The 27,392-nt window shown below is 46.2% G+C and overlaps 1 protein-coding gene across 1 annotated transcript in view; it reads left to right on the top strand.

Annotated features, from left to right (window-relative positions):
* Window positions 1–27,392, top strand: part of LIAS (lipoic acid synthetase) — a 193,946-nt gene that overhangs the window by 31,592 nt on the left and 134,962 nt on the right. Inside the window, exon 3 of the mRNA XM_086963967.1 lies at window positions 9,016–9,109. Coding sequence (XP_086820093.1) covers window positions 9,016–9,109 — 94 coding nt within the window. The remainder of the gene's footprint in view (window positions 1–9,015; window positions 9,110–27,392) is intronic.

Genomic DNA, 27,392 nt, shown 5'->3' with positions numbered 1-27,392 from the left:
ACTTGGTGAGCAAAATAACGGTGGACTAAACCCAGATCTGTGACTGGGAGTGAATGTTTTGCCATTGTGCAATATTCCGTCCATCATCTTGAATGTTTTGCTGTTCACCCTATGTGGCAAGGGTATGCCCAGACGTGGGTCCCGTGCTCACTAAGCCACTGGAGTAAAGCTATCCTGGCTGATGAAGGCTGATAGCCAGAAATTGGTCCTAGGATGCTTGATTCCGGTCCAGGGAAGACATGGCCTGGCAGTTCAGTCTGTACTGTTCCCATGAGGCACAGGGTCAAGACTGATTTGCATATGGGGCGGCTTGGTGAGCAAAATAACAATGGATTAAACCCAGATCTGTAACTGGGGGTGAATGTTTTGCTATTGTGCATCATTCCGTCCATCATCTTTTGTGTTTTGCAGCTCACCGACTATTGCACACTATACAGAACACCATAGCCAGACTCGTCCTGTATCTCCCTAGACGAACCCACATCCCCCCCCCTACCTGTGGGAACTCCACTGGCTCCCTGTACAGAAAAGAGGCCAGTTCAAGCTTCTGACCCATGCATACAAGGCCCTACACAATTGCAAACCCGCCTTTTTGAACAACAGCCTGAACTTCCATCAGCTCAAAATACACCTCTGCTCTGCGGCCCTTTCTGTAACCCTCCCCCACAAACATCTGATGTGGCAGATGCAGAGGTCACTCCTTCTCCTACTTAGCATTGCAGACAGGCAGATGACCGCTACCCTTTCATCTACAGACCTCCCCATCTCTTTCAAAGTTCCTGAAGACCTGGCTACTCTGCTAATCAACTAGACCCTTCCAGCTCCTGGATACTCTCACCGGTGACAAGTAGAGCTCTACAAATCTACTGTATGATTGATTGATTGATTGATAATCTGAAAAGTATGTCTATAGGAGCCACGTGCCCTCATAAAGGACAAGGACTATATCATGAACATCTTCATCAACAATGCCACAGACTCTGGACATGGCTATGCGGCGCTGCGTGATGACCTCTGCTTAGAGGAGCTTCGGGGAACCCAGCCCCTCCCGTATATCCGTCATCCCCATCTGTGGCCTGTATGTAAGGAATCTTGCACCGGAATACACCATGACCGCGGAGCCCGAGAGCCGGCCCTAGTGGCTCACTTCCCGGCCGAGATAAGGCATCTGGATTGTCTGGGCCTGCTGAGAACCCAAAGCCGGGACCTCGAGTGAGTGTGAACGTTAGCGACATGCTGACACAGGCGACTGGATTTCGAGCCGGACCCGGAACCGTGTCCTGCTTTCCGTGCTGTTGTGTCCCAGACTCGGCTGATCTGCAGGCGCTGCCGCCCACAGTGCTGAGTGGGGGCGGCAAGCTAGAGGCGACACACACGTCGGGGAGGCGGCCTATTCATGGGAGGAAGGCCCAGATTACGCCCAAACAGAAGGCGGCGTGGGAAATTGGACCGCAAGTAACAATTGATGATCTCTCCCTTAGTGGCGCCAATTATCTGGACTGTGATAGATTGGATTTGGCCCATCACTGGTTCCTGCATATTTTGAGGTAGCTGTGCAGAACCGCTAATGCCATGCCCTGCATGGGAGAAGAGCCTGGCAGCTGAGCCGGGGGACCGGACTACTGGAGGTGTATGCCTGGCCGAGATCTGCCTCGAGCAGTTAGTGAAGATGCACGCATTCATGACTACCATAGAGCCTGCAGATTGACGGGCAGATGAGATAGAGAATCCTAGGGTGTGACTGTTGACTCACTGTGGTTGGTCTTCTCTTGGGGGGGTGGGGGGCTGAGAGTTGGCATTTCCTGGCCCTCACCTCCCTCGGATTGTGACACTCCAGGTACTATTGGAGGACCGTCTTGTGCTGGCCCAGCTGGACGTAACCCCGCGGCCCACTTGCTTTCTACTATGGCGGCAGCGCGACACCCCAAATCCACACAGGCAAACAAACGTGACAAATATGCCTTTACTAGGGATAGCCCGCAGGACAATGTCCCTAAAAACAAGACTGCTGTGGACCAGGGGAGCCCGAGCAAGGATCCCACGCTCAAGGATGTGATGGTGGCCATTGCGGATATCAAATCCTCCCTAGAAAATAAAATGGACACCATTTCAATTGAGGTCAACCTCATCCTTGCAGATCTTAATAAGAACAATGAGAAATTGAAACCGGTTGAACTCAAGACAAACAGTCTAATGGATGATACCACCCAATTACAGTCCGAAATTGGGGATTTACAGACCTTCAGGAAGCTTGCAGAGGCCAAAATAGACGACTATGAAGGACGTCTGCTTCGAAACAATGTCCGCATTTTGGGAGTTCCAGAAAAGGCAGAAGGGGAGTCAGTCGGCTTATTTGTTGAGGACTTGATTCTCCAGCATCTCAAGCCCAAAGGCCTTTGGAACTTCTTTGTGGTGGAGCGGGCCCACAGGGTCCCTGGGGGTTGCCTGAAGCCTGGAGCCCCCAGCGTCTGATCCTGGCCAGGATTCTTAATTATAGGGACCGTGATGCCATACTTCAGAGTGACGTAGCGGGGGCTCCTTTACGATTTGAAAACACAGACATCTCCTTTTTCCCTGATTTCACTCAATTGGTTCAGAAACAAAGAAGATCGTTCCTGGGGATCAAGCAACCGCTTAGAGATAAAGGTCTCAATTACACAATGCTCTACCCTGCAAGACTAAGAGTGGAGGTGGACTGAAGGGCCTGGTTCTTCGATCTTGCAGAAGTGGCGGCACACTGGTTGGAGTCCCGCAAGGTGTGCCCTGGACAATGGAGTTGTTGTGAATTGGTGTCCTGGGACTATTGTGAACACTCTGGGGTTGTCTGGAAGCTGGGATGATTGGGGGCTGGGGTTTCTCTTCATGGGACTGACCTAAATCTTAGCAATGGGTGTTTGTGATATAGTGACTTTTGGCCCACCCTGTTTGAGTTTACATATCAAAGGCAGTCTTTCTTCACTATACTGGGATAGGTGGGCTAGTACGAGTTAATGTCTTGGAGCGATACCATACTCTGGTCAAATCTGGCTCCGGGTGCAGGGGAGGGGTGAATTGTCAATTGATCGTTCGAAACTCTATAACATATACAGTTCCTTGCAGAACTCAGGACAGTGCTTGGCGGTGGGAGGGTGGGGGTACCCGGGGACCTTCATTCCCCAAATTACTTCTTTTAGTATTAGAAGTTGGGCGACAGGCCCTCTGCCAATTGCAATGGGCAGTTTCAAGTCCAGTGGGCAGGGCAGCAGGGAGGAGGGGGCTGTTGAGTGGGGCGGGATTTGAGTCGGTTTATAATTGTTCTGTTTTACATCGACAAAATTGCAACAGACGCAGCTGTAATGTGAATAATATTCGATATGACCAATCCAATGCATACAAAATGGGAGAAAAGTATTAAAATATTGAGTTGGAATGTCAATGAGCTTGGGGACAAAGTAAAGCGCAGTATAGTCCTCCAATATGTCACGAAGCATGCGCCTGATGTAGTACTTCTCCAAGAAACGCACCTAATGGGTCACTCTTGTAAGGCTATGAGCAGGAGTGGGTATAAATTGGTGTCACATGCGGGGTTCACGACCGTTTCCAGAGGGGTGGGTATCATGGTGAGGAATTCCTTCCCTCTACATATTGAGTCCACATGGACAGATGCCAGGGGTCGGTACCTGGGCATTACAGGCTCTTGGGAGGGCCGCATCATTAAGTTATTATCAATATATGTACCTCCTGGCCTTCAAACTACCACATATCAGGATCTCCCCTCCACTCTTCTTTCCATACCAGCTGGTCTTTTGGTGTTGGGGGGGGATTTTAATTCTGTGGGCTCAGGTGTGCTGGATCGCTGTCCCCCCAGTGAATTGGAACCTGCCATGTGCTGGCTCCCCGATTTCCTTGAATCCATGGTATTAGTCGTTAGTTGGCGCACGTGTAATCCTGGGAAAAAACAGTACACTTTCCACTCCGAGCGCACCGTAGCTTTTCACTGCTTGACTACATACTGCTGCCTAGCTCCCACATCAGATATATTCAAGATATCTACCACTTAGCTAGGGGCATTTCTTATCACGCACCGTTATGGGTCCATATGCTCCTGGATTACACTTGAGTGGGCAGAGTAGGTCTGATCAACCCCTGGTACCTTCGCGTTCCCAAAATTTGCAAAGGGTTACTACCTAATATTGACAATTATTTTGGTGAAAACGGATAACAGGGAGCCTTATACGTAATACAGCAGTAGAATTTGCTGTCACCAAAGACCCTATAGCTAAAAAGATCTATATTCATTTTTTTGCAGACTTCTCCCCTATGACGATTTAGATCAGGAATAGGCCCATAGTTTACACTAATACAACATTTATTTGCCCAGATTTTTGTTGTTGTCTTGAGACAAACAAAAGGTTAGTGTAACACAGGCTTGAATGGCGGAGCCCCGAGCACCCACCATCCATATTTTATGTTCTAGGTAAAGAATCTTCATTCTTTCGATCATTATTTGCTAGAAGAAAAATGCAGCACTGGTGTGCATTAAATGATCACAATTAATACATATACCCATCCATGCACATCCAAGACATGGAGTGGAACTAGACTGATGATGGACTGTTATCTCCATATTGCACGCTTTCATATCTTGGAGGATGTAGCCGTCTATAGAAGGAAATGTGTTTTGGTTAGGATTGGAAACTGTGATAGCCAAACAAGACCGTGGTCTATACTGGAAATCTCATGGCTGCCTCCTACTGTCGAATGGGAGGGAGGGAGGGGTCAGTGGACTGGCATGCAAAAATTAAGGAATCCATCTACAAAGCCAGTGGATGCCCTCGTAAACCTCACAAGATTTGGGGGAAATGGTGGAACTATTATCATTTGATTGCTAGATGATGTAACATAACGTGCAGTACTGCCTTTTTGGGTGTTTTCATGACATCATAATTGCACTGCATATTTGGCTATTTTGGTTCATGAAAACAGTAAAAGCTAGTCAGAAAGAAATGAAAGAAATATACACTCATGTAGTAGTTATATAAATGATTGGTCATAATAGCTACAAGAAATGTTGAGAAGGATAAACCTATCAGACTTTTCTCCCAATTATTGTTGTCAGACGAACAACAAGGCAATGTGAAATGTGAGAGTACTGACTTTTACCAATTGAAAGGGCACTGGGTACTGTCTCTATGATGCAAAGTTAACCACCCAGGCCCCCTTGAATTCCAGTTGGATGTGGCAAGCAGTCAAGGCTTAACTCAAAGAAGGTGCTGGTGTAGTGGGTGTACGGACAGTAGAACACAATTAGTACAGTTGTAATAAAAATGTGATTGTCCTGTTGGATTTGTGAATTTCTGTAAAAACACAATTCTTTATTACTAGGAGTACTTAAATATTCATACAGTGAAACTGAATGCCAAACAGTAAAAAGCATTCAAATTGCAATATGCAATAGCCTTACACCATCAATAACTCTTCACACGTAGGAGGGCACCCAATACTATCCTGGTAACCCCAAAAATACCCTTGGAGCTCCCTATTAAAGGTAGCAGCGTGCACCTGGATCTACCTGACCTCTGACGGGAGCGGCCAGATGATGAAGCATGCTGCCTCCATAGTCAATGAGACCCTTACAGCCATTTGACATGAAGTCCCAATATACATTGAGCAGTGAATCAAGATTTTTTTTTCAAACAAGTTTGAGTAGGTTTTTCATTTCCTATATAGAAATGGGAAACACAGGACATCGACAAAGCAAAGTGGGGGCAGGGGGCATTCTCCCCACACATGGTTGGTGAAACAGGGTACAACATGTTCTTGTCCATGGTGACTAACAGGTGCATGGCCGAGAGATCACATCTGCAATCTGTGTGGCGAGTAAAGGAATAAAGAACTCCTAAAACAAAACCGGTTAAAGGTAACCTCGGCAGGCCTGGTCACGATAGGTAGTGTACTTGAGGTAGGGCGTTTCTCAATGTCCCTATTGGTGAGATCGTACTTGGCGGTTTGTTCTCCCTGCAACATATTGGGATACAAGGGGGCTAGGAAGGTGCAGCTGCTCCATGAATCAGGGGGCGTCAGTATGGAGTTTGTCAGTGGATTTATGTAGTTGCGTGAGAGTGTATGTGTTTAAGGTGGCCTAGTGTTGTCTTTTATGCAGTCCCAAAAGGAGAAAACAACCTCATATCACTATGATGCGGAGACCCCTCTTCTGTTTGCGCCATAAAACAAAGATTATACTTCAGCCCAGAGGAGCAGCTCGGCATGTCATTGCGCTATCCCAGCCAATGTGAACGACTTTCATTCCATTTTGATCAACCTTTGGGTAATAAGGAATGCCAACTCTAGGAATTTAGTTACTTCTCGTCTGGCCTTTTGGTGCCTATAGAGCCCCAGGAGGCAACACTAGAGTTTAACTTGTGGCAGTCAAGAGTGTGGTGAAGACTGTTCTCCAGAAAATATTAGAGTATGTGAAGTAGAGCATCGTGGAAAAGTAGAAATGGCTGGTGTGTACATTCTACAGAGCCTCCCTGGGGTTAAGTAGGCACTATGGAGTATATTTTGTATGACCATTGAATCAAGATAAAGAGATTAGGGTTCAGGTATAGGATTTTTGGTGCTTGTGTGTTACTTCGTAGGAAATATCCTGCTAGCGGATTTGTGCAAGGCAGCCAGCTGGTCAACACCACACAGCTCTACCAAACACTACTGTTTGGACCTATTAACCCAAAAAGAACAAATGCTGTAAGGAATGCTGAACAATGCAAACACTAACCTCCAGTCACAAAGATCTGGGTTTAATCCATCATTTTTTTGCTCACCACGCCACCCCACCCATATGCAAACCATCTTACCCTATTCCTAATGGGAACAGTCCAGCCCGAACTGCTAAGCCAGGTCCTCCACGGACCGGAAACAAGTATCCAGGGACCAGTTTTGGGCCATCACGCCTCATCAGCCAGGCTAGATTGAATCCAGTGGCGCAGTAATGTAAGCATTCACCCACGGTCACAAAGATCTGGGGTTAATCCATAGTTCTTTTGCTCACCACGCCACCCAAGTTTGGACCCAGCCTTATGCAAATCAGTCTTGACCCTGTTCCTCATGGTAACAGTCCAGCTCTAACTGCCAAGGCAGGTCCTGTCTGGACAGGAAACAAGCATCCTGTGACCGGTTTCGGGGAATAAACCCTCATCAGCCAGGTTAGCTTGAATCCAGTGGCTAAGTGAGCATGGGACTCATGTCTGGGCATACCCTTCCCTCTTAGGGCAACAAAAGCAGCAAACGATGGACAGAATGCTGAATAATGCCAACATTGAACCCCAGTCACAAAGATCTGAGTTTAATCCATTGTTCTTTTGCTTACCACACCACCCCAGTTTGGACCCAGCCATATGCACATCAGTCTTGACCCTGTTCCTCATGGGAACAGTCCAGCCTGAACTGCCAAGCCAGGTCCTCCTTGGACAGGAAACAAGCATTCTGGTTTAGGGGCATCACCCCTCATCAGCCAGGCCAGGCTTGAATCCAGTGGTGTAGTGAGCACGGGACCCACATCTGGGCATTCCCTTCCCACTTAGGGCGACAAAAGCAAAAGGAACAAATGATGGATGGAATGATGAATAATTCAAACATTCACTTCCAGTCATAAAGATCTAGGTTTAATCCATCCTTTTGCTCACCACGCCACCCCAGTTTGGACCCAGCTATATGCAAATCAGTCTTGACCCTGTTCCTCATGGAAACAGTCTAGCCCGAACTGCCAAGCCAAGACTGGAAACGAGCATCCTGGTACCGATTTCGGGGTGTCACTCCTAATCAGCCACGCTAGCTTGAATCCAGTGGCGCAGTGAGCACAGGACCCACGTCTGGGCATACCCTTCCCACTTAGGGCGACAAAAGCAAAAGGAACAAATGATGGATGGAATGCTGAACAATGCAAACATTCATTTTTAGTCATAAAGAGCTGACTGTTTGATATTGTTCAACATTCTGTCCATCAATTGTTCTTTTTGCATTTGTCACCTCGAGTAGGACGGGTATGCTCATATATGGGTCCCGTGCTCTCCATGCCACTAGAGTTAAGTTAGCCTGGCAGATGAGGGGTGAACTCCCGAAACCGCTCCCAGGATGCTTGTTTCCTGTCCAGGGAGTACCTGGTCTGGCAGTTCGGGATGGACTGTTCCCATGGGTAACAGGGTTAACACTGATTTGCATATGGCTGGATTTAAACTGGAATGGCAGTGGGAGCAAAAATTCGATGGATTTAGGCCCAGATCTCTTTACTGGGGTGAATGTTTGACATTTATTAACATTATGTCCATCAATTGTTCTTTTTGGACCTATTAACCCGTCAGCAGGCCATGGTCGGCAGGACTGTGTTAAGCACCTGGCTCCAGACATCTGAATCATCGACATGCTAGCTGCCGCTTGTGAAGGGCACTGGTTTACAGTCTATGCTAATAATGTGTATCCACAGCCACACATGCTAAGAACAGAAAATGCAAAACGTGGATGACTGTGTTGTTTTCACATTTCTTTCTTCTGGTGACTACACATTACGCTTCATGCACCTTACTACTTTTAAACTCCATTTATACTCTCACCCGCTGTACAAAAAACAATCTAGCATCAAGTTTGTGCCCATGTGCAGTAGATACTAAAGCGGATGAGTCACACCACATCTAAAGATACGAAAGACTTTTTTGAACAAAACCAACCTGGAAACATCTGAGCCCAACACTAGATGGCAGGGGTATGCTAGACATGTGAATCTGCTGCATTAAAACTTTGAAAATATGCTTATAGTTTAAGTAACATTTTCCTTTTATTTATTGGTTTTATAACAAAATGCTGTTTGATATGAAGAGCTGTCAAACGTCTGGAATATAATTGATCAGTTATTAGCTTGATAGTTCTTTTACATGCAAGTTTTACTAAATCACAATGGGCTTGTTTTACCCATGATCCATTTTATAAAGAAATAAAGCTCGGCCCACCTAAACCATTTAAATAAATGTTTCTCTTCCTCAGGCTAAGGCTTCCACCGTGGCTAAAAACTGAAATCCCAATAGGGAAAAATTATAACAAGCTAAAGAACACATTGCGCAACCTGAATCTTCATACCGTAAGTAGAATTTCTTTAATTGTTTTTAAGAAAGGTTTGTATACATGTTAGTGTCATCTACTTTGTGAGTAGTAAGGGACTGTTTCCTGTATAAAGATTGCCAGAAATCTGGAATAAGTCAGTCTACCAAAGGACAGAGATTATGCCTCTTCACTTTTCCACACAGAAGGAGCATTTTAAGATTTCAGTTACAAAATGTAGTTGAGAACTGGTATTGTGATGCAGAAGATATGGCAGGCAGAGGAAAGATATCGACACTCCTTAGAGAGAACAGACACCTTTGAAGTTGTCTTGCTAGGAGCGTACAACAAGTAATTTACCCTTGCATAGAATGTCATTTGAACTACAGCCTGCAAATATCTTGTGCAAGTTGACCTTCTACAGTTGTGCCAGACAAATTAATAAGAAGGAACTGATACCTATGATCGTGTGGTGTTTGACTGACTCTGTTCTTGAAGAGGAGCACTAAAGAGGTTTCAAACAGCTGTGTTAGGCTCTTTAGGGCTTGTTGGACTGTGGGGATCGCTTATTCTTTGTTTATGAGTGTGCGTTTGTCTGAGGGTCAAAAATACGGTTGCACACGCATTGGATAACCAAGTTACTCTCCTTAGAACAATTGACTTTCCAGGTGTACCAAAACTCAAATAAGGCAGTGTTTGTAACCGGCAGCTGTAAGCATCTGTTACAGTCTGGTTCTCCTGCGCAAGCAGTACAGACTCCATCGCTGTAATCCATAAGCTCAGCTCCTTGTGAGCACTAACAACCATGCCCAGGCACTGGCCCCTAATACTAACCTTGAATGAGTCCCATTCCACAGCACACGAGGAAGCAGTACTTCACCACGTAATGTGGTGCGAAATGCTGAGTGCTTGAACAGTGAAGGCTGTAGCAACCATGTTTGGATTGGAGGATTGGTATGGCCCCAATCAATTTAGCCCTGCCCCTGGAGATTGTGATCTGAGAGGGTATGGCTAAGTACTCAGCGTGCCTGATTACTGAACACAACATTGTAGGGGACACATGGAGGTTATGCGAAGGGAATAGAAAGACCAAACCGTTAGGCTTGCATTACCTTGTCTCTAAGTATCAATAACAGACCAATGATCCAACCAATGGGCAAGCGGCCTAGTGTTGTGCAAAGTGGGGGCCTGTGGTGGAGGATCGTTGGGTGAGGAAATACCTATCTAAGGACATGACAAGGACACAATTGAAATCACCCCATACCAGCCAAGGGAGTCCAGACCATTATGCAAATGTACTGGACAGTTTGTTAACGAAGGCGGTTGTTCCTAGTTGGGGACGTATATTCTAGGCAGCCTTGTGTAATGGGGTTGCTGTTGAGGTGGCTTTCATTTAGGACATATCACCTCTTTGTCAACTATGGTAATATAGGATTGTAGTGGTGCGTCCGCTTTGACAAATACTAAGACTCCCTGTCCAAAGGATGACCTGTTCATGGAGAAGACCTAGCCTCTCCAGCGCCTTTGGAGGTGCATAACTTCTAAATGTGAAGTTCTTGTGAGGAAGAGGGTAATGTTAAAAAAAATATATATATATAAATGCATTTTGTTGTGAATAATGTTACAAAATGTGGTACAACAAAGGCGGTGATAAGAAAAAAATAACATTGTGCCTTTTGACTAATGGAGGGGTGAAGGTACCGATGAATGCTGATTTAGGGTCTCCTTTCACTATTATTAATGAAGAAATATGGAATGCTAAATTTCAAAAGAAATTAGGAAATAATCTGCTGGAACCAGACATTTTTCCGTAAGGATTTTCTGGTGAGAAAATAGATTTGCTAGGGTATAGAATTTTAACATTTAGATTTAAGCACATGAAATCTGTTGGACAATTGTACATAAAAAAGGCCCCTTCGTGCTAGGCTGGAAAGACCAGGGTGATTTGCATATAATCCTTAATCCTAATAGTCCTGAGCCTTTGCTGATTGTTGATGATGGGGAGAACATTGGGAATGATATGCTAAAAAAGAAATTACATTCCCAAAGTGTTCAGTGGAGAGAGAGCATGTTGGAGGGATTTGAGCATCTTATTGTTTTAAAAACGAATGCCTTTCCTAAAATACATAAAGCAAGGAATATCCCTATTCTCCTCTGGGAGGAGGCAGAAAAAGAGCTAAAGAAACGAATTAGTGCGGATATATCAGAGTATGGTGGCAAGATGGAGTAATGGGAAAATCTGTTTTTGTATTGATTTGTACCATTTGAATAGTAATATTGCTGTAGATACATTTCCCCTACCTAAGATATCGGAAAAGTTTGCACTAATAAAGGATGCTAAATGGTTTCTACCATTGGCTTGTCAGCAGCTTATCATCATATTTGGTTGAGTGAGGAAAGCTAGCAGTACACTGCGTTTATTACTCCTACTGGGTGCTTTTAATATCAGAGGATGCCTTTTGACTTAGCTTTGGCTACTGCCATCTTCTAAATACTCATGTATCAACCATTTGGAAAGCATGCAAGTGTAAGGTGTATCCAAAATGACCTTTTGCTTTCTGGCAGAGATAGGTCAAAGCACGACTACGTTTTGGAGAAGGTTGTAGGCATTTTGGAGGAGAAGGGGTTAACTGTAGAGCATTGCAAGAGTAAGAGAAGCGTAGCCAGTAAATCGAAGTTGGTGGAGGCCATCCAGAATGCTCCACATCCCGCCGACCCCAACACCGCCGCCCGCAACTTCAGACAGTGGATCAACGACTGCGCCAACACCCTCGCCCCGTTCAAGAAACCCTCCAACAGCCACACCAGCAAGAAAGCCAGCTGGTTCACTGAAGACCTCCAGGCCTCCATGCAAACCTGCGGAAAGCTAGAGAAAAACTGGCACAGTGAACGAACACCGGACAGCTACGCAGCCCACAAGAATGCCACCCACAGACATCACCTCATCCGATCCGCCAAAAGGGCCTCCTTCAAAGACCGACCCTAGACAACAACGCACACAACAGCAAAAAGCTCTTCAACATCGTGAAGGAACTCTCCAACCCCAGCTCCAACACCAACAACATCCCACCCTCGCACGACCTGTGCGAATCGCTTGCCACCTTCTTCCATCGCAAGATCACAGACCTCCACGACCGCTTCAACGCCACGAATGCTCTGACACCACTGAGCACTGAGACCTCCGCCCCCAGGACCACCATCCGCACCAACCACCTGCTCTCCTAGACCAACATAAACAACGACACCATCAAAATCATGAAAGACAACCACTCCGGATCTCCAGCAGACCCATGCCCATACCACATATTCAACAAAGCCAGCACTGCCATCGCACCCCATCTCCGGAAAGCCATCAACATTTCTTTCGAGACAGCAACCTTCCCGGAGAGTTGGAAGCACGCTGAGATCAACGCCTTACTCAGAAAACCCAAGGCGAACCTCAAATTCCGGCCCTTCTCCCTGTGCCTGTTCCCGACGAAAGTCATAGAGGAGACCGTCAACAAACAACTGACTCGCTACTTAGAGGCGAACAGCATCCTGGACCCGTCCCAGTCCGGGTTCCGCAGCAACCACAGCACCAAAACTGCCCTCATCGCCGCCACCGACGACATCCGGGCCCTGCTAGACAACTGAGAAACCGCGGCCCTCATCCTCCTGGACCTGTCAGCCGCCTTTAACACGGTCTGCCACCGCATACTACGAACACGCCTCCACGACGCCAAGGTCCAAGACAAGGCCCTGGACTGGACCACCTCCTTCCTCTCTGGCAGAAAACAGAGCGTCCGCCTCCCTCCTTCCGCTCCAAAGCCACCGAGATCTTCCCCCGGCGTACCCCAGGGATCATACCTCAGCCCAACGCTGTTTAACATCTACATAGTACCGCTCGCCCACGTCGCCCGACTGCGCAACCTCAACATCATCTCTTACGCTGACGACACCCAGCTGATCCTCTCCCTCACCAAAGACCCCCACACCACCAAAACCAACCTCCATGAAGGAACATGGATGAAGAACAGCTGTCTGAAGCTGAATTAGGACAGGACGGAGGTCCTCATCCTCGGCTCTACACTCTCGGCCTGGGACGACTCCAGGTGGCCGACTGCACTGGGAACAGCTCCAACACCCACCGACCACGCACATAACCTAGGGGTCGTCCACGACTCCACCCTCTCCATGACCAAGCAGGTCAACGCTGCCTCCTCCTGCTGCAACACCCTCCTCATGCTCCGCAAGATCTGCAAGTAGATCCCCACCGAAACAAAAAGAACGGTCATCCAGGCTCTCGTCAGCAGCAGCAGGTTGGACTATGGAAACGCCCTCTACGCAGGAGCCTTGGCCAAACTCCAGAAACAACTTCAACGCATCCAGAACGCCTCTGCACGCCTGATCCTCAACGTCCCTTGCTGCAGCCACATCACACCCCACCTAAGAGACCTGCACTGGTTCCCTGTCTACAAGAAGATAATTTTCAAGCTCCTCACCCACGCACACAAGGCACTCCACAACACCGGACCAGCGTACCTCAACTGACGACTCAGCTTCTACACCCCCACCCACCAACTCCACTCCACCGACCTCACCCTTGCCACAGTCCCCCGCATCTGAAGAGCGATTGTCGGCGGCAGATCGTTCTCCCATCTCGCCGCCAAGACCTGGAACACCATCCCCATCCACCTACGGCAGACCCAAGACCTGCTGACCTACAGAAGACTCCTCAAGACCTTGCTTTTTGAGCAGTAACAGCCCCTCCCCCAGTGCCTTCAGACCTTCAAGGGTAAGTAGTGTGCTTTACAAATGCTATGATTGATTGATTTATTGATAAATCATTTTAGGCATGGTTGAATTTTATGCATAATTGTAAAAGGATTTTCAAGCAGAGCGTACAATATTAGACATTGTGGAATAGTGAAAACCAAACAAAGAGTCAAGAAGTGGTATTGGTGGCCAAACATAGACATGAATGTGCAGAGAATGGTCAGGGATTGTATTGTCTGTGCTGATTTCGACAAATCTTTAAGGGACTCGAAGACCAAACATGTGTGAAACAATCATTCCAGAGAAAACATGTCGCGTATTGGCTATTGATATTTTAGGCCCTAATGGTATGCCATCAGAGTATAATATTGCTTTAATTTATGTATTTCCCAGATGGCCGGTTATCAAAATTGGAGAGAAAATTGATTCTGTAGACATGCTGAAGTTTATGGCCAAAGCGTTTGTGGAGGAAGGACTTCCAGTTCAAATTGTCAGCTATAATCAAGTACAATTTATGTCAAATTTAGCCCAGAAGTATTTTGAGAGGTTTGGTGTGAAGCTTAGAACCAGGTCCTTATATAATCCCAGTAGGAACTGCATGATCGAGAGATTTAACAACGTTTTGAAGAATGACACTCAAATTGCTTGTCAATATGGTGAAGTTTGGGAGGTCCAAGTTTTTAAAACTGTATGGACCTATAGAACCACCATGCATGAAGCTATAGGAATGTCTCCTTTTGAAGTGATGAGAGGAAGGGGGCCAAGGGCTAGATGCAATCCAGAGTGGGTATTGCAGACAGCTGATCTCAATCTATCCTTTCATGAAGTCAGAAATAGAATATTCAATAAGCATCATTGGTATAAAGAAGCTTACTGGTGTTCCAACATTGAATACATTTATATTGAATTACATGAACAAGCAAGGTCTTCTTCTAGACTGCTGTTCATCCTACCAACCCATTTCCCTCATAAATACGGAACTTAAACTTTATGCCAAGGCCTGCCGAATTGACTTCTCCAGGTCCTAACCACCCTCATAAATCCCTACCAGTTCAGAGTCATCCTTCCAAGTAGTGCCTGCCATTTAATTTATAGGGTCTATGCTGCACTGGCCCATCTAAATCGCCTTTCTCACCCCTGCTGTCCTATGTTTATGGACTTTGGGGAAAAACATTTGACTCTCTTGATTGGGACTTCTTTATGGGAGTGTGGGGCGCTTAGGGTTTGCCTAATTTTTTTTCTTGTGTCTGGATATGTTATGGCCTGCCTCGTCATCAAGTAAGAGTCAATGGTATCCTCTCCCGCCCTTTCCTGTTTCAGAGAGATAGTAGGCAGGGAAGTCCCCGATCTCCCCTTCTATTGCCCTGCCCTTAGCAGTTTGGGTTAGATGTGATGCCCAGGTGTGGCGGTTCCACTGGGGGAGGGCACGGATGAACACATTGCCCTAAATGTGGATGATGTGTTGTTTCGTTCATGCCTTGTGATCACAAGTCCCCAGACTTCTCCATATATATTGTATCTATATCGGCAGGCCTCCAGTCTCCAGGTGAATTGGCCTAAATCTTTCCTGGTTGCCATTAAGAATGGCAGTGGGGGACAAAGGGGCGTGGAGAACTGAACGGCCCGGCTCTCTATTTGACATTTGTGGGTTTCTTTAACGTGGGATATATATCTCCCTACTCTCAAATCTTACATGGACCCCCCTCCAACCAAAATAAAGGGGGTATGAGAGTGGCCGATATGCGCTTGTTCTATTGGTTTTATCAAATTTGGATGCCTAATGACTTGTTCACTGAGAGGTGGCAAGACCCTGCATTCTGTATGGAGTTCTTCTCATGGGTTGTGACAATGTACTGGGGATAATGTATTCCCCCCTCACCCCCCTTACTCACTCACTCCCTGAAATGTTTAGGGTGGTGCTCTTGACCTGGTGATTAACAATGAGATGGAGTGGATGAGACCATAGAATCACTTTGGATAACCTGATTGAGGCCAAAATCTTCCTAGGCCAATTTGGGGGAATGAAGTATCTCCTCTATTTTCAAATCTCTAGCCATTAACTTCCCAGATCTTTTATTTGTTGCTCAGAGAAAGATGTGAGACATTGCTATGCCCCTCGTTGAAAGCGACTGGAGGTACCCAAGAATGCCCCCTCAACAACTCGCCATATTCTTGCACCTCCGGATCATACAGTAATACAAAAACATTTCTTACCTGAAGCCGCCGAGAATCTGGTGAGCACACAAACATCAGACCACCTCATGCTTTTGCTGTCCAGAGGAACCTGGAGGTTTTTTTTCATATGCTATGGTCATGCCCTGTGTTCATGAAATAATGGTCAACAATTTTCAACATGATCTCTCGCATATTGGGATAGTCTGTTGACCCATCACCCCAAGTAGCATTGTTGGGACATTTGGAAGACATGGGTGGAACAAGATCGGTCCTTGGTTGGTGTGGGCACTGTGATTGCCAAAAGAGATATAGCAGATGCATGAAACTCTGCTAACCTCCTCCTTCCTTGGTGGTGCGATGATCCGCTTTGGACTGAAGTGCAAAGCAGGAGAAATCTATCTATGTGGCAAGAGGCTGTCCCCACAAATTCCGCAAAGTGTGGAGAAACTAGTGGAGATACTATGTGCTTTGAGTAATAATGTAATGAAGGGTGTTGTCGATGATTTGATTACTATGCAATATAAGTCTTGCACGGTCTTTGTGCAAGACTTATGTGTAAGACAAATTGGCTTATAAAAGAAATTCCAGGAATCTATGAAGATCCTGAAAAGGGCAGAGAGACCATCAACAAGGGTATCCTATTTTTTTTATGTAAAAGGTTATGTCTATAATGTCAAAGTCATAACCATGAGCGGGTGCCCTCCTAGACCGATAAAATCATTCCATATCTACTTCATTATGCAGAATCAAATCATTAGTTTCACTCGATTAACGTCTATCTGGTTGCTATTATAGCATACAGGAAATTCCCTGCTGAAAGATCTTTCTTCACAATCCCTTTCATAAAGATTTTTTGAAGGGATTAAAGAACACTTATAATCCTAAACAACAGTCTCCTCGTCCATGGGAGCTCAATCTGATCCTATCAAAATTGTTGGCTTCTCCTTATGAACTCGTGCATCAGGCAACATTACTGTATCTAACCTGAAGGATTACTTTTCTAGACACTAGTACATCCGCACGAAGGATGAGCGAACTTCAGGTTAGTTCTCCAATTAAAGATTACACTATCTTTAATCGAAACACTGAATTTATGTAAATTCAATCCTCTTTCTTACTGAAAGTAGTCTCTAACTGTGACCTTAATCAAACAAAATCTTTGCCAATTGGTTTCGATAATCCCACATATTATGCAGGCGGTCTATTCATACTTGCATGTGAGGATAGTCTCGAAGATTTATTTGAATGGAGCAAAAGATGGAAGGAAGTCTGGGCAGGCTTTTGGCCCCCTGGCAAATGGTTTGCTTCATCCTAACGGCCCATATTTCCAGATGGATTGACTCTTGAATTTCCTTATGCCATGAACTAGCCAACAATTGTTTTGCCAGAAAACTAAAGGCTCATTCCACATAAGGAAAGGAAGCTGTAGCCGCCTGATTGAGAAATGTTCCAGTTCTAGATATTTACAGATGAGCTACATGGACATTTGTCTGCTCATACTTTCACCATGTATTATTGCCTAGATGCATACTCTAGAGCAGATACTATAGATGTGTGCCCTAAAGAATCCCTCGGATGAGATTCTGATTATCTCTGAATTTTCTAGATTGGCTTGCCATTTTACGTTGGCAATCAGTTTGTTTTTTTAAGATGAGCTAGCTATTCTTTGCTGGGTTTGACTATCAATGAAGGTCATATACTGCAGAAGGAAATGTTACTCGTAATCCTAGTTCTTCATCATTGGAATCTTACCTAACGTATAACCCCCCTGCATCCTTTCCCTTTTGAACCGCAACCTCTGGTTCAATTCAAATTACAGCTCAGAATATTTTCCTCAAAAATAATTCCTCAAGTGCCAGTACAAGACATGCTGGAGGACTGGAAGGTGCTGTCTCCCTAAAGGAGCAGTGCCATAATTTTTTTTTTTGAAACAATATTGTTATTGAGTTCATGCTTACAGCAATACACATCACGTGATACAGTTACCTGATACATGCATTCGGGGAATCATCACAAATTAAGGGGCTGAAAACATGCCATTGATCTCAGGTGTTGCTAGTGTCCAGTGATAGAGTGTTCAGTGTTCTCTATTATTGGGGCATGGGTAAGAGAAAAGGGCAGGGATGTTAGACTACCCCCCCAGATCGAGCCAGAACAGCCTATTATGTATACATATAATACATTCAAAGTTGCAAGTAACATTCAAGGTGGATGTTGGTCCAGCGGGAAATGCAGTTTTTTAGTGAGCTGTTGCCAGAGTTCTATATCCTCTTCCAATTTGCCATCTCATCTAATCAGTTTTATTCGAATTTCCTGTGCTATGTATCTTCTCCAGCTGATAATCGTGGAGGCTTGAGGGCTGCGCCAGTGAATAGCCAATCGCCTCCTCGCCACTGTGTCAAATATGTAAATGTCTTCTTCATCTTGTTTTTGAGTTTACTTACACCCATTCCCAGCAAACAGACACGTGGGCTTTTGTGCAGTTCTAACTAGAAGCTTGCGCAGTTAACAATCAGCTATGTGCATTCAGCATGCATGGACCAGCGGGCAATCCAACATAAGCCAGTGACACCAAGGACAAGTCCTTCTTCTGCGCTATCTTCTACCTTTTCCAGTAGATTAGCCAAACGTATACTGTTTAATGCAGTGCGCCTGCTTGGAATGAACCCATTCTGGTTGGTATGCACCTTGTCCGTAATGACACCTTTCATGCGAGTCGCAAAGAGTTTACCATGGATTTTATTATCACAATTTTACAGGGACAATGGTTGTTAAGCCCTACAAGCCATCAGATGCTTTGTTTGTTTCAGCAAAAAGGTAAAGGTTGCTTCCCTCATCGTAATTTTCAGGTCGAGCCTAGACAGCGCGTGCGCTGTCTGCAAAACATGCTGTATCCGCGCTTGTGTGGGCCTTCTTTGTTTGTTTGGGGCGCCACGTTTTACTCGGACATTTGGAGGACTGTTATCCTGACCCTGATGCTGTGCGGGCACTGGGGGCTGTAAAGTCATCTTTACCCCCGAAGCCCGTCAGCGATACTAGGACTCAAAGCCCCAGAAGGCTCTGGGCTTTCTACACCTGGTCCGGGGACTGCCACGCCCACACCATCGGCGGGATATAGTTAACCGGCTAAATCCGCCTCGCGAGAGCGTCCCGGGAGAAGCCCGGGACAAGGGCGGGACCGTCTGTGGCCGTCTGTGGCCGTTCGGGGCCGGGCTGGACCACCCCTCTAAGCCTTCTCTCAAGATTTGCTGGGTGAGCTTTATAGCTTTACCTCGTTTTAATGTTACTTCATATTGCTCAGTTGAAGTGATCAATAACATTAGTTGTTATATCCAAGATATTTCCTTGGGCCATCTTGGTTTAGCTCTTTGTGTTCTTGCTCTTGGTATAATCGCATTTTTTAGCTATTTTATTTTTTCCCCAATTGGTTGTTGGTTGTAAGTGGCTGCTATCAGCAGCATGGGTAAGGTAGAAAAAACACCTGTTCACCGCCCTACGACTCGGCTACTAGCGGCTTCGACGCAACCCCTACCTAGCCTTACCTCTATTGATAAAATGCTCCAAAAAACAATAGGGGTTGTGGCGAACGCTATTGAAAACACGGAAAGGCGCCTTTCGATTACCCCTGCTATGCCCTCCTCTACTCTTTTGGATGACTGTTCAGTAGCCACATCTTTTCCTGCCGATTTTATGACTTCCCTTATGCCCTCCTTTTCAGACCAACCCGGCGCTCAGATAGGGCCTGACTTAGATTTTGTAGTAGAGAGCACTCAATCTCGAGCTTCCCCTTCTCCCTCCCGGGTACCACCTCAGGAGCACGTGCGTGGTGCTAGACCAAAGAAGTCAAAGAAAAAGGGGAAACCTACTAAGGTTCCAGTACCTACTCCTGCTTGTGGAGATTATGATCAGGGCACTTGTGACTTTAATCCCGGTCCTCGTGTCTTCTCTGGTCCCCCTCCTCTGGGCTACCGACCTTCTTTCCAATCTCCATGGAACTGGTCATCAATACTCACTTTAAATCCTTGTCTTCTAAGATTGATAGACTGGTCTCACTGATAAATAGCAAAGGCCAAGTAAAGCACAGCCGGCCACCGCGCTGTGGAATACTATCTCGGCAGGGGCTAAAGGACCCACTCACGAGGCTGCGAAGGGTCAACCCCTGGGCTCTGCCCTAATCCCTCCACCCCTGCATCCCGATTCCCACAACAGCTACTAACGGCTCAGGCCCCATTGGTCGCCCTACTATGTCTCCATCTGTCCCGGAATATAAAGCACAGGAACTGCCACGGCAGACAAAGTCAACCGGGCTCTTAGAGCTCCTGCCAGGAAATATCAACAGGAGTGTGGCTCAATGGTTAGAGCGGCAGACCTTTATGCAGAGCTCTGGCCCGGGACCAGGGTTCAATTCCCGACGCGGCAGGGTCTTGGGCTCAATTGTCTGCGGACTCGGTAATTCTCGCCTCAGCGCCTGCTCTAATCATGGGGTCCCAACTCTGGGCAATAGCTTGCTTAATCTCCACAACGGCCCCTACAACACTGGGATGTCTGGCTTCACCTTGGCGGTGCCCAGGAGGGGCATCTCACAGGGAGAGCCAGGAAGGGTTCCACAGCGTTATACAGCACCGAGACACCCCGGTGATGGGCAGCTGTGCGCTTTACAAGTATCCTACATTTACATTTACATTCTAAATCTCCTCCCCTACCTCAGCTTCCTCCAGAAGCTTCGCCCTATGTGGTGGTGCTCACAGGCGTCCCTGCCCGTCCCTGCAATATAAGGGAATCTTTTCCGGAATTGAAGAACAAAATTATCTTCTGGTTAAGTAGGCAGAGACCTTTAATGGGTGCCGGGCAGGGGGGAAATGTGTTGGGGACGAGACCTAAGGACATTAGTGGTGACTGTGCGATTGTGAATTTTCGGGACCCAAGGGCTGTGGAACATGTATTACACAATGGAGGGTTTCCTTATGTGAACTCTATTAACACTGCCCATTTGGGGTATTTCTACACACAACCTTTAGCTTTAGGCGGGCCTGATCCCTTTCGGCCCTTTCTTGCTGGCCATGATTATGAATTTAACATCCCAGTGGGTAACAGATTCTCTGCCCTTAGTAATGTAGACTGACCACTACCAACCTAGTCCCCCGTAGGATCTGATTTGCCCCATTTGGTGGGTGAGGGCGGGGTGAACTCTAGCAGAGTGAAGGGTGCCTCTGGTCAGATAGTCGGTCTGGAAGGGGCAAATGCAATTATTACTCCGCCCTTACCTAATTGAGGGTTAGTCAATTCGGTAGAGGAAGTGGGTAACCTCTTGCATCCTATACCTTCCAGGCCTATTGAGCCTTTACTACTGGCAGACTCCCCGGTCCCTGCTCCAACTCACTTTCCATTTATTGGCTCTTGGAATGTAGCACGACTTGGGAAGAAACGGCCAAATCCGGAGTGGGAAGAGCTAATGGAATCCTACGATTTATGTCTCTTCCAAGAGACTTGGGTGCTGACCCCTCCGGTTAGGGAGGGATACGTGTCCTTCCACGTTCCAGCAGTCCAGGGCTTGAGGGGCAGACCATCGGGGGGGGGCTATGTACTTGGGTTGCTGTACATTTGGGTTGCATGGTAAAGGTCATAGACTCTCACTGCCCAGACATTCTTTGTGTTCTACTGAATTTCAATGGGGGGACTGTGTTGGCAGTGGTCAATATATATCTGCGCCCCCATCCTCTCCAGTTGGCCCTGTCAACTCTGGAAGCACTGGAGGTTCTCTTTCAATCCCTCCCCCCGTGTGCTCATAAAATTATTGGTGCAGACCTTAACTGTCATTTTGAGCCACTTTCGGGGATTCTTTCTATATCCTCTGATGAGGACAAAAGCTGGTTCATTCCGGACTGCACCATGCACACTGAAAAACGCCTACTACCACTGGCCCTTGCGATTAACAAGTTGTTTTTTTATATTCATTAAGGGCTTGTAATGGTAGATTGGCCCCAGATGTTCCAGGGACTAGCACTTTTAATAGATCGGGGGGAAGTTCGACAATAGATTACATACTGGTGAATGTAGAGTTTTGGGCCTCCCTCAGATCTTTTACCGTGATCCCAAGGGTCGACAGCGATCACAATCTACTGTCATTAGAATTGTTAGCTCCTCTTGGCTGTCACAATGAACAAGGGCGTAAGGAGACTGCCACCGACTGTAACTTAGTCATAGCAGCGGGAGGGAGAAGAGTCAGATGGGAGAAGATTGCGCTGGCGCCTGAGAGGCTGGCAGAATTATACCCACTTGTTGTAAGTTCTCTGACGGAGGTCTCCAACCTCCTGGTTGCAGCTAGTGAACCACCCCCTTCTTACTCCCAGGGGCTGCAACTCATACATAACAACCTTTTTGGCTCCCTGGCCTGCAACTTTTATTCTGCTGATGTTAGGAGCGGTGGGACAAAGAAGCGGGATCACTGGTTCAACAAAGCATGTAGAGACACGAAGAGGTGCTTGATCAGGGAGGTCAAATCGGGTTCAATTCCCAGCATCAGAAAGGCGAGGGAGGTAAATACACGTTTGATCAAGGAGGCTAGGGCAGAGTGGGAAGCCACTAGGTGGGATAATATCCGAGCAGCATTGGGAACCCGTGATTTTAGGTCATTCTGGAATCTTGTGCAAGTTGGGTCGGCCGAGGGAAAGTCTGCCATCATCCCTAATCTTAGTGAAGACACTTGCTCGATCACTTTAAGCCCCTGTATTCATCTGGCCATAGTGATCACCATGAGGAGGCCGTAATGCAAACCTGCCCCCCAGAATTGGCTTTCCTGGAAGTCCAGGCCTCGGTCTGCCCACCTTGTTCTGTCCATGAAGTCCGGGTGGCCCTTGTAAGCCTGAAATTAGGGAAAGCCCCGGGCCTGGATAGGATCCCTGGCGACCTCTACTTTAGCGAACAAAAGGTCTGGGTCCCCTATATCTGTGTTTACTTCAATGCCATCTTTCAGGGTTTGGAGATCCCTGAAACCTGGTTGGGAGCTGAAATATCCCCATTCACAAGAAAGCTTCCCCCCTCGACCCGGGCAGCTACCGCCCCATAAGTTTAATAGATGTCCTCCAGAAAATGTTTGCCCGCCTTTTGTTATCAAGGTTGCAGAGTTGGATGGATGACCAACAGATCCTAATCTCCCTTCAGGCGGGCTTTCGAGCAAAGGTTTCCACCATAGACCAACTGTTTAGACTACAGTTGGTCTACTGGAAGACGGTCACTATTGGGGCGGGTAGTTTGTTTTTGATTTTTGTGGACCTTCGGTCCGCGTTTGACCTGGTCCATAGGAATAAGCTGTGGGCCCTACTCCTGGGGATGGGTGCGCCACCCTATCTGTGCCATCTATTTAAACGATTGCACCAGGGCACATACGCTAGGGTGAGGTATGGGAGGGATGGGGAGTTGTCGGGCCCCCTTTCCGGTTGAAAGGGGAGTAAGACAGGGGTGCGTCTTGGCTCCTACCCTCTTCTCCCTTTTTTCTTAATGGGCTAATAGACCATCTCTCAGGAGCAAAAGATCTGGACTCTCCGAGTTTAGCGGGGAGACGGATACCTGCCCTAATGTTCGCTGACGATACTCTCCTGGTGTCAAAAGTCATACAGCGCACATTAGAGGCATTTTGTTCCTTCTGTCATTTGAGAAATCTGGAGATTAACATCTCCAAAACAAAGTTTATGGTCTACAATAACAAATCGGCCAATTGCCCACGGCCGCATATGAACGGAACGGTGCTGGATCGAGTGTCCACCTTTGAGTACCTGGGGGTTACACTCAATGACAAGATGGATTGGGGGTCCCACAAGGCTATTGCCAACCTAAAGTTGGCACAATCATCGGGCAGGATCTTAAAGGTTTTTAGTGACACCTCATCGAAACTTCTTAGTCCGCCTCTCGAGATTTATAAGGCCCAGGCAAGAGGGGGTGCGCTTTATTGCGTAGAGCTTTGGGGCCATGCATCAGCCGCCCCTCTCATGCTTACGGAAAATAGCTTTATTAGGCGCCTCCTCTGTTTGTCTACGAGCTCGCCCTTGATTCTTCTGCGGTTGGACCTGGGCTTGGCACCTATCTTGGAGATCGTAGCAAATCGCCCTCTCCTGTATTTTAACATAGTATTACCAGTTTTATTTTGTTATCTTGATGTGCTTATTTGTGTATGTATGGCATTTTTATGGTATGTTACTGAAATAAAGTACTTTGACTGACTGACTGACAGTCTATGGGCTTTCAACACGCCCAGCACTTTTGTTTGGTGCGTTGGCCTCCTTTTCGAAATTCCTTTTCTTTCTTTGGTGAGTAGTGTACAACTCCCCCTGCTTTTAGGTGCTTGGCTCCCTCCCAACGGAATTCACTGATTGTTCCTTTTTGTTGACCATCTCTTGCCATCTGTTGCCTCTTTCTCACAATCCCCTCCCTCCTGTCATTGCTGTTGTTCTTCCTGTGCCGCTGCTTGTTTTTTCTTTTTGTTGGACATTTCTGGCCTTCTATTGCCTCCTCTCTCGCACTCCCTCCCGTCATTGCTGCTGTCATTCCTGCACCGCTGTCACCCCTTTTGAGCACAGTCGCCGAGAGTAATGGTCATCCGCTCTCAAGCAATTTTTGTTTTTTTTTAGTTGCTGATTGCTTTGGTGTTAAACGTCTTCTGATTGGGTGAAACACTTCTCGGACAGCATTGATGTTTGTTAAAATAACTAAGTAAACAAGCCTTTGCAATGCAATAGGTCTTGCATTTATGCGAGTTTGAGCTATTGACATTGCAAATAACAATGCCTTTTATTTTTGTTTTCGTTTTAAAAACATGAATAAAAGGCATTGTCATTTACAATGCCATTAGCTTAAACTCTGGTAACTGCGAGACCTATTGCATTGCAAATGCCAAAGCCAAAAGGCCTCGCCTGTGGGGCCTATGGGCTTCGCTAGTAGTGTGTGAGAGCAATGTGGACCAGGGGAATGAAGCACACAGGTGAGCTAGGGCAATGGGGGGGGAGAAACACGGAGGGATCGCAGGTTGGAGGAGAGCAGCATTGTGCATAAGGGAGACAGCTGGAAAACATGAACCCATGCAGTGTGTGTGCAAAATAAAAAGTCTGGTTGCAATGGTAGGGGATTCATAAGCAACACCTAACTTGTCCACGTAACCAAGGAAGCTTTCACCCCTGTTATGGGCACGCTATACAAATTCTGCTACATACATACTTGACCAAATGTATGGTAAGCTTTTCGGGGGCGGCACTGCCTACAACCGTCCAAAAGAATCATAAGCTGAAGTTGAAAATAAAATAGCACTACAAGATGCAAGTGCTGAGCTGTAGCACATCTCTTTGTGTAGTTCGTGTTGCTTTTAATAGCAGCAGCACGCTGCAGAAAAGGCTTCATAAGACAATGCATCAACCTAAATAAAATGCAACACTCCTACGCTAAACATCTCCAGACAACTCCTTACTACAAAGAGCTGACACACTGCAGTGTGCCTCAGCCTATGAGGTGCGGCATGGCACTTTCAATCTGTTGAAAGCTCTGACACACTGCCACGTTCTATAAAACACATACAGCATTTGGGAAGAGAATGCACTTCGAAATATAAAGTGTTCCCGCACTGCTAAAGATCAGCAAAATAGTCTGCTTTGAGTAAGGCAAATGAACAATGAATAATACAAGTCTTCTTTTCAGTGGACATAAAAAAATCACACTAGTTGAAAAAATCTTTAGCATTCATCCACTACAGGCGCAAGTTAAATTCCAAACACCTCTGTGACAATTATTAAAACCTGTTAAATTAGCTTTGTATAAAGTCGAGACACGACAACTGACCCTAATAAACACAAACACGCACGCATCCTTGGTCAAGTTATTTTTCTTTTTGTTGTTTAGAAGAAACTAGTTTTCCAAATGCCAGCTCAGCAGGATTCCCCTTTTAGAGCAGTGTTTTATCGCGGTTACAGCTTTTGCTATAACTTTCGTTATGTTATAAACCCAAAGGACATTAGAAAAGAAACAAGTTGTCTCCGTGGAGCCGACGGGGGAGGGAAAGTCACTTGAAAGTAGCGTGCTGGTCTGGAGGAATACCTCTGTTCTATCTCGAACACTGGGAGCGCTTCTTAAATACGGCGTGAGAAACAGATGGCACACTGCAGTTAATTAAAACAAGTGCGAGTTGCGAACGAAAACTGTACTTAGGCTCCACTGCTTTGGAACTACACGGAAGTAACTGGAGGATCAACAGCCAACAGAAAGCACGAACAGAACACAATGCCTCAGGTAAACCAATCACAAGTGGAAAACCAAATTGGACTAAGTTTCAGCCAACATACAGATCACTTTAGGTCTCGATGAGACAGCGCATGTGCTGCCAAGCGCGAGACCTAAAAAGAACACTAAGTGCACCATCCTGCATAATTTGCATTTTCTTGTCCCATAATTTTACCAGTCCTGCTGCATAATATTGTTTCAAATGCTGCAATCGTCGAGTGTGTCCCCTATCATACTTTTGGATACTTTCAAATCATGGCTATTACTGATAGTAATTTCTGGACGCGATCACCTATCGCCACCTGCTGGTCAAAACGATATTTTTTAGCTGTAATCATCTGTAGTCGCTGCAAGAAAAATCTAAATGGTTATAGGGTGTCTGTTCACAGGGTTGAACGTGTGATATTTAAGGAGTTCTGTTTATGAAAAAGGTTTTCCCCGTTCTTGTTTTTCGTACTAGTTTTCCTTTCTCAATATTGAAGTAGTAGGGTGAATCTGCAATTGATCTTTTGTCATTTTAAGGATATATAATGCAATTTCAATAGTTACTCTAATGTCCAAACAGGTTTAAAGCACTATGACTCTTTAAATAAAATGCTGCAACCCAGACAGGGAAGCTGTTACCCAAATGGGAATAAATATTTCACGCTATTTGAGACGTTGACTGTTTATATCTGCTGGTCACTTAGTGTAACTGTCGCCAAACAAAATCCGATTGTAAATTTCAGGCTGCTTCCGCAGATTTATAACCAGGGCAACCAGCCTTTTATTTAGGATTATGTCAGTGAGAAAACATTCTTAAGAAGAAATCCCTGTATAAAGACATTATCATGAAGAAAAGCAGTGTTTAATTCTTTTTAGGTCATTTTAAAGAAAAGAATTCCGTTTTCCCTTCCAGTTAAACAACAACGATAACATAAAGGGCTGAGGGTTGCTATAAGGGCGTGGGTGTGGACGGGCGACCTCGTTAAGGAATCAGAATATGTAATGGACAACTTGTCACAGGTATGCACCACCTGCTGTACGAAGGACAGCCTCTCAGGCTAGAGCTAGACTGTGTGTGTGACAGGCAGCCTCTCGCAGGCAAGGCTCTCAATATGTCACTTCCAGCTTGCCTAAAACAGGAAACCGCC

This window comes from Lissotriton vulgaris, chromosome 3_2 (genome assembly GCF_964263255.1).
Source record: "Lissotriton vulgaris chromosome 3_2, aLisVul1.2, whole genome shotgun sequence".
Lineage (NCBI taxonomy): Eukaryota > Metazoa > Chordata > Amphibia > Caudata > Salamandridae > Lissotriton > Lissotriton vulgaris.
Note: the sequence above shows the minus strand (reverse complement) of the source record. Positions and strands in the feature narration are given on the sequence as shown.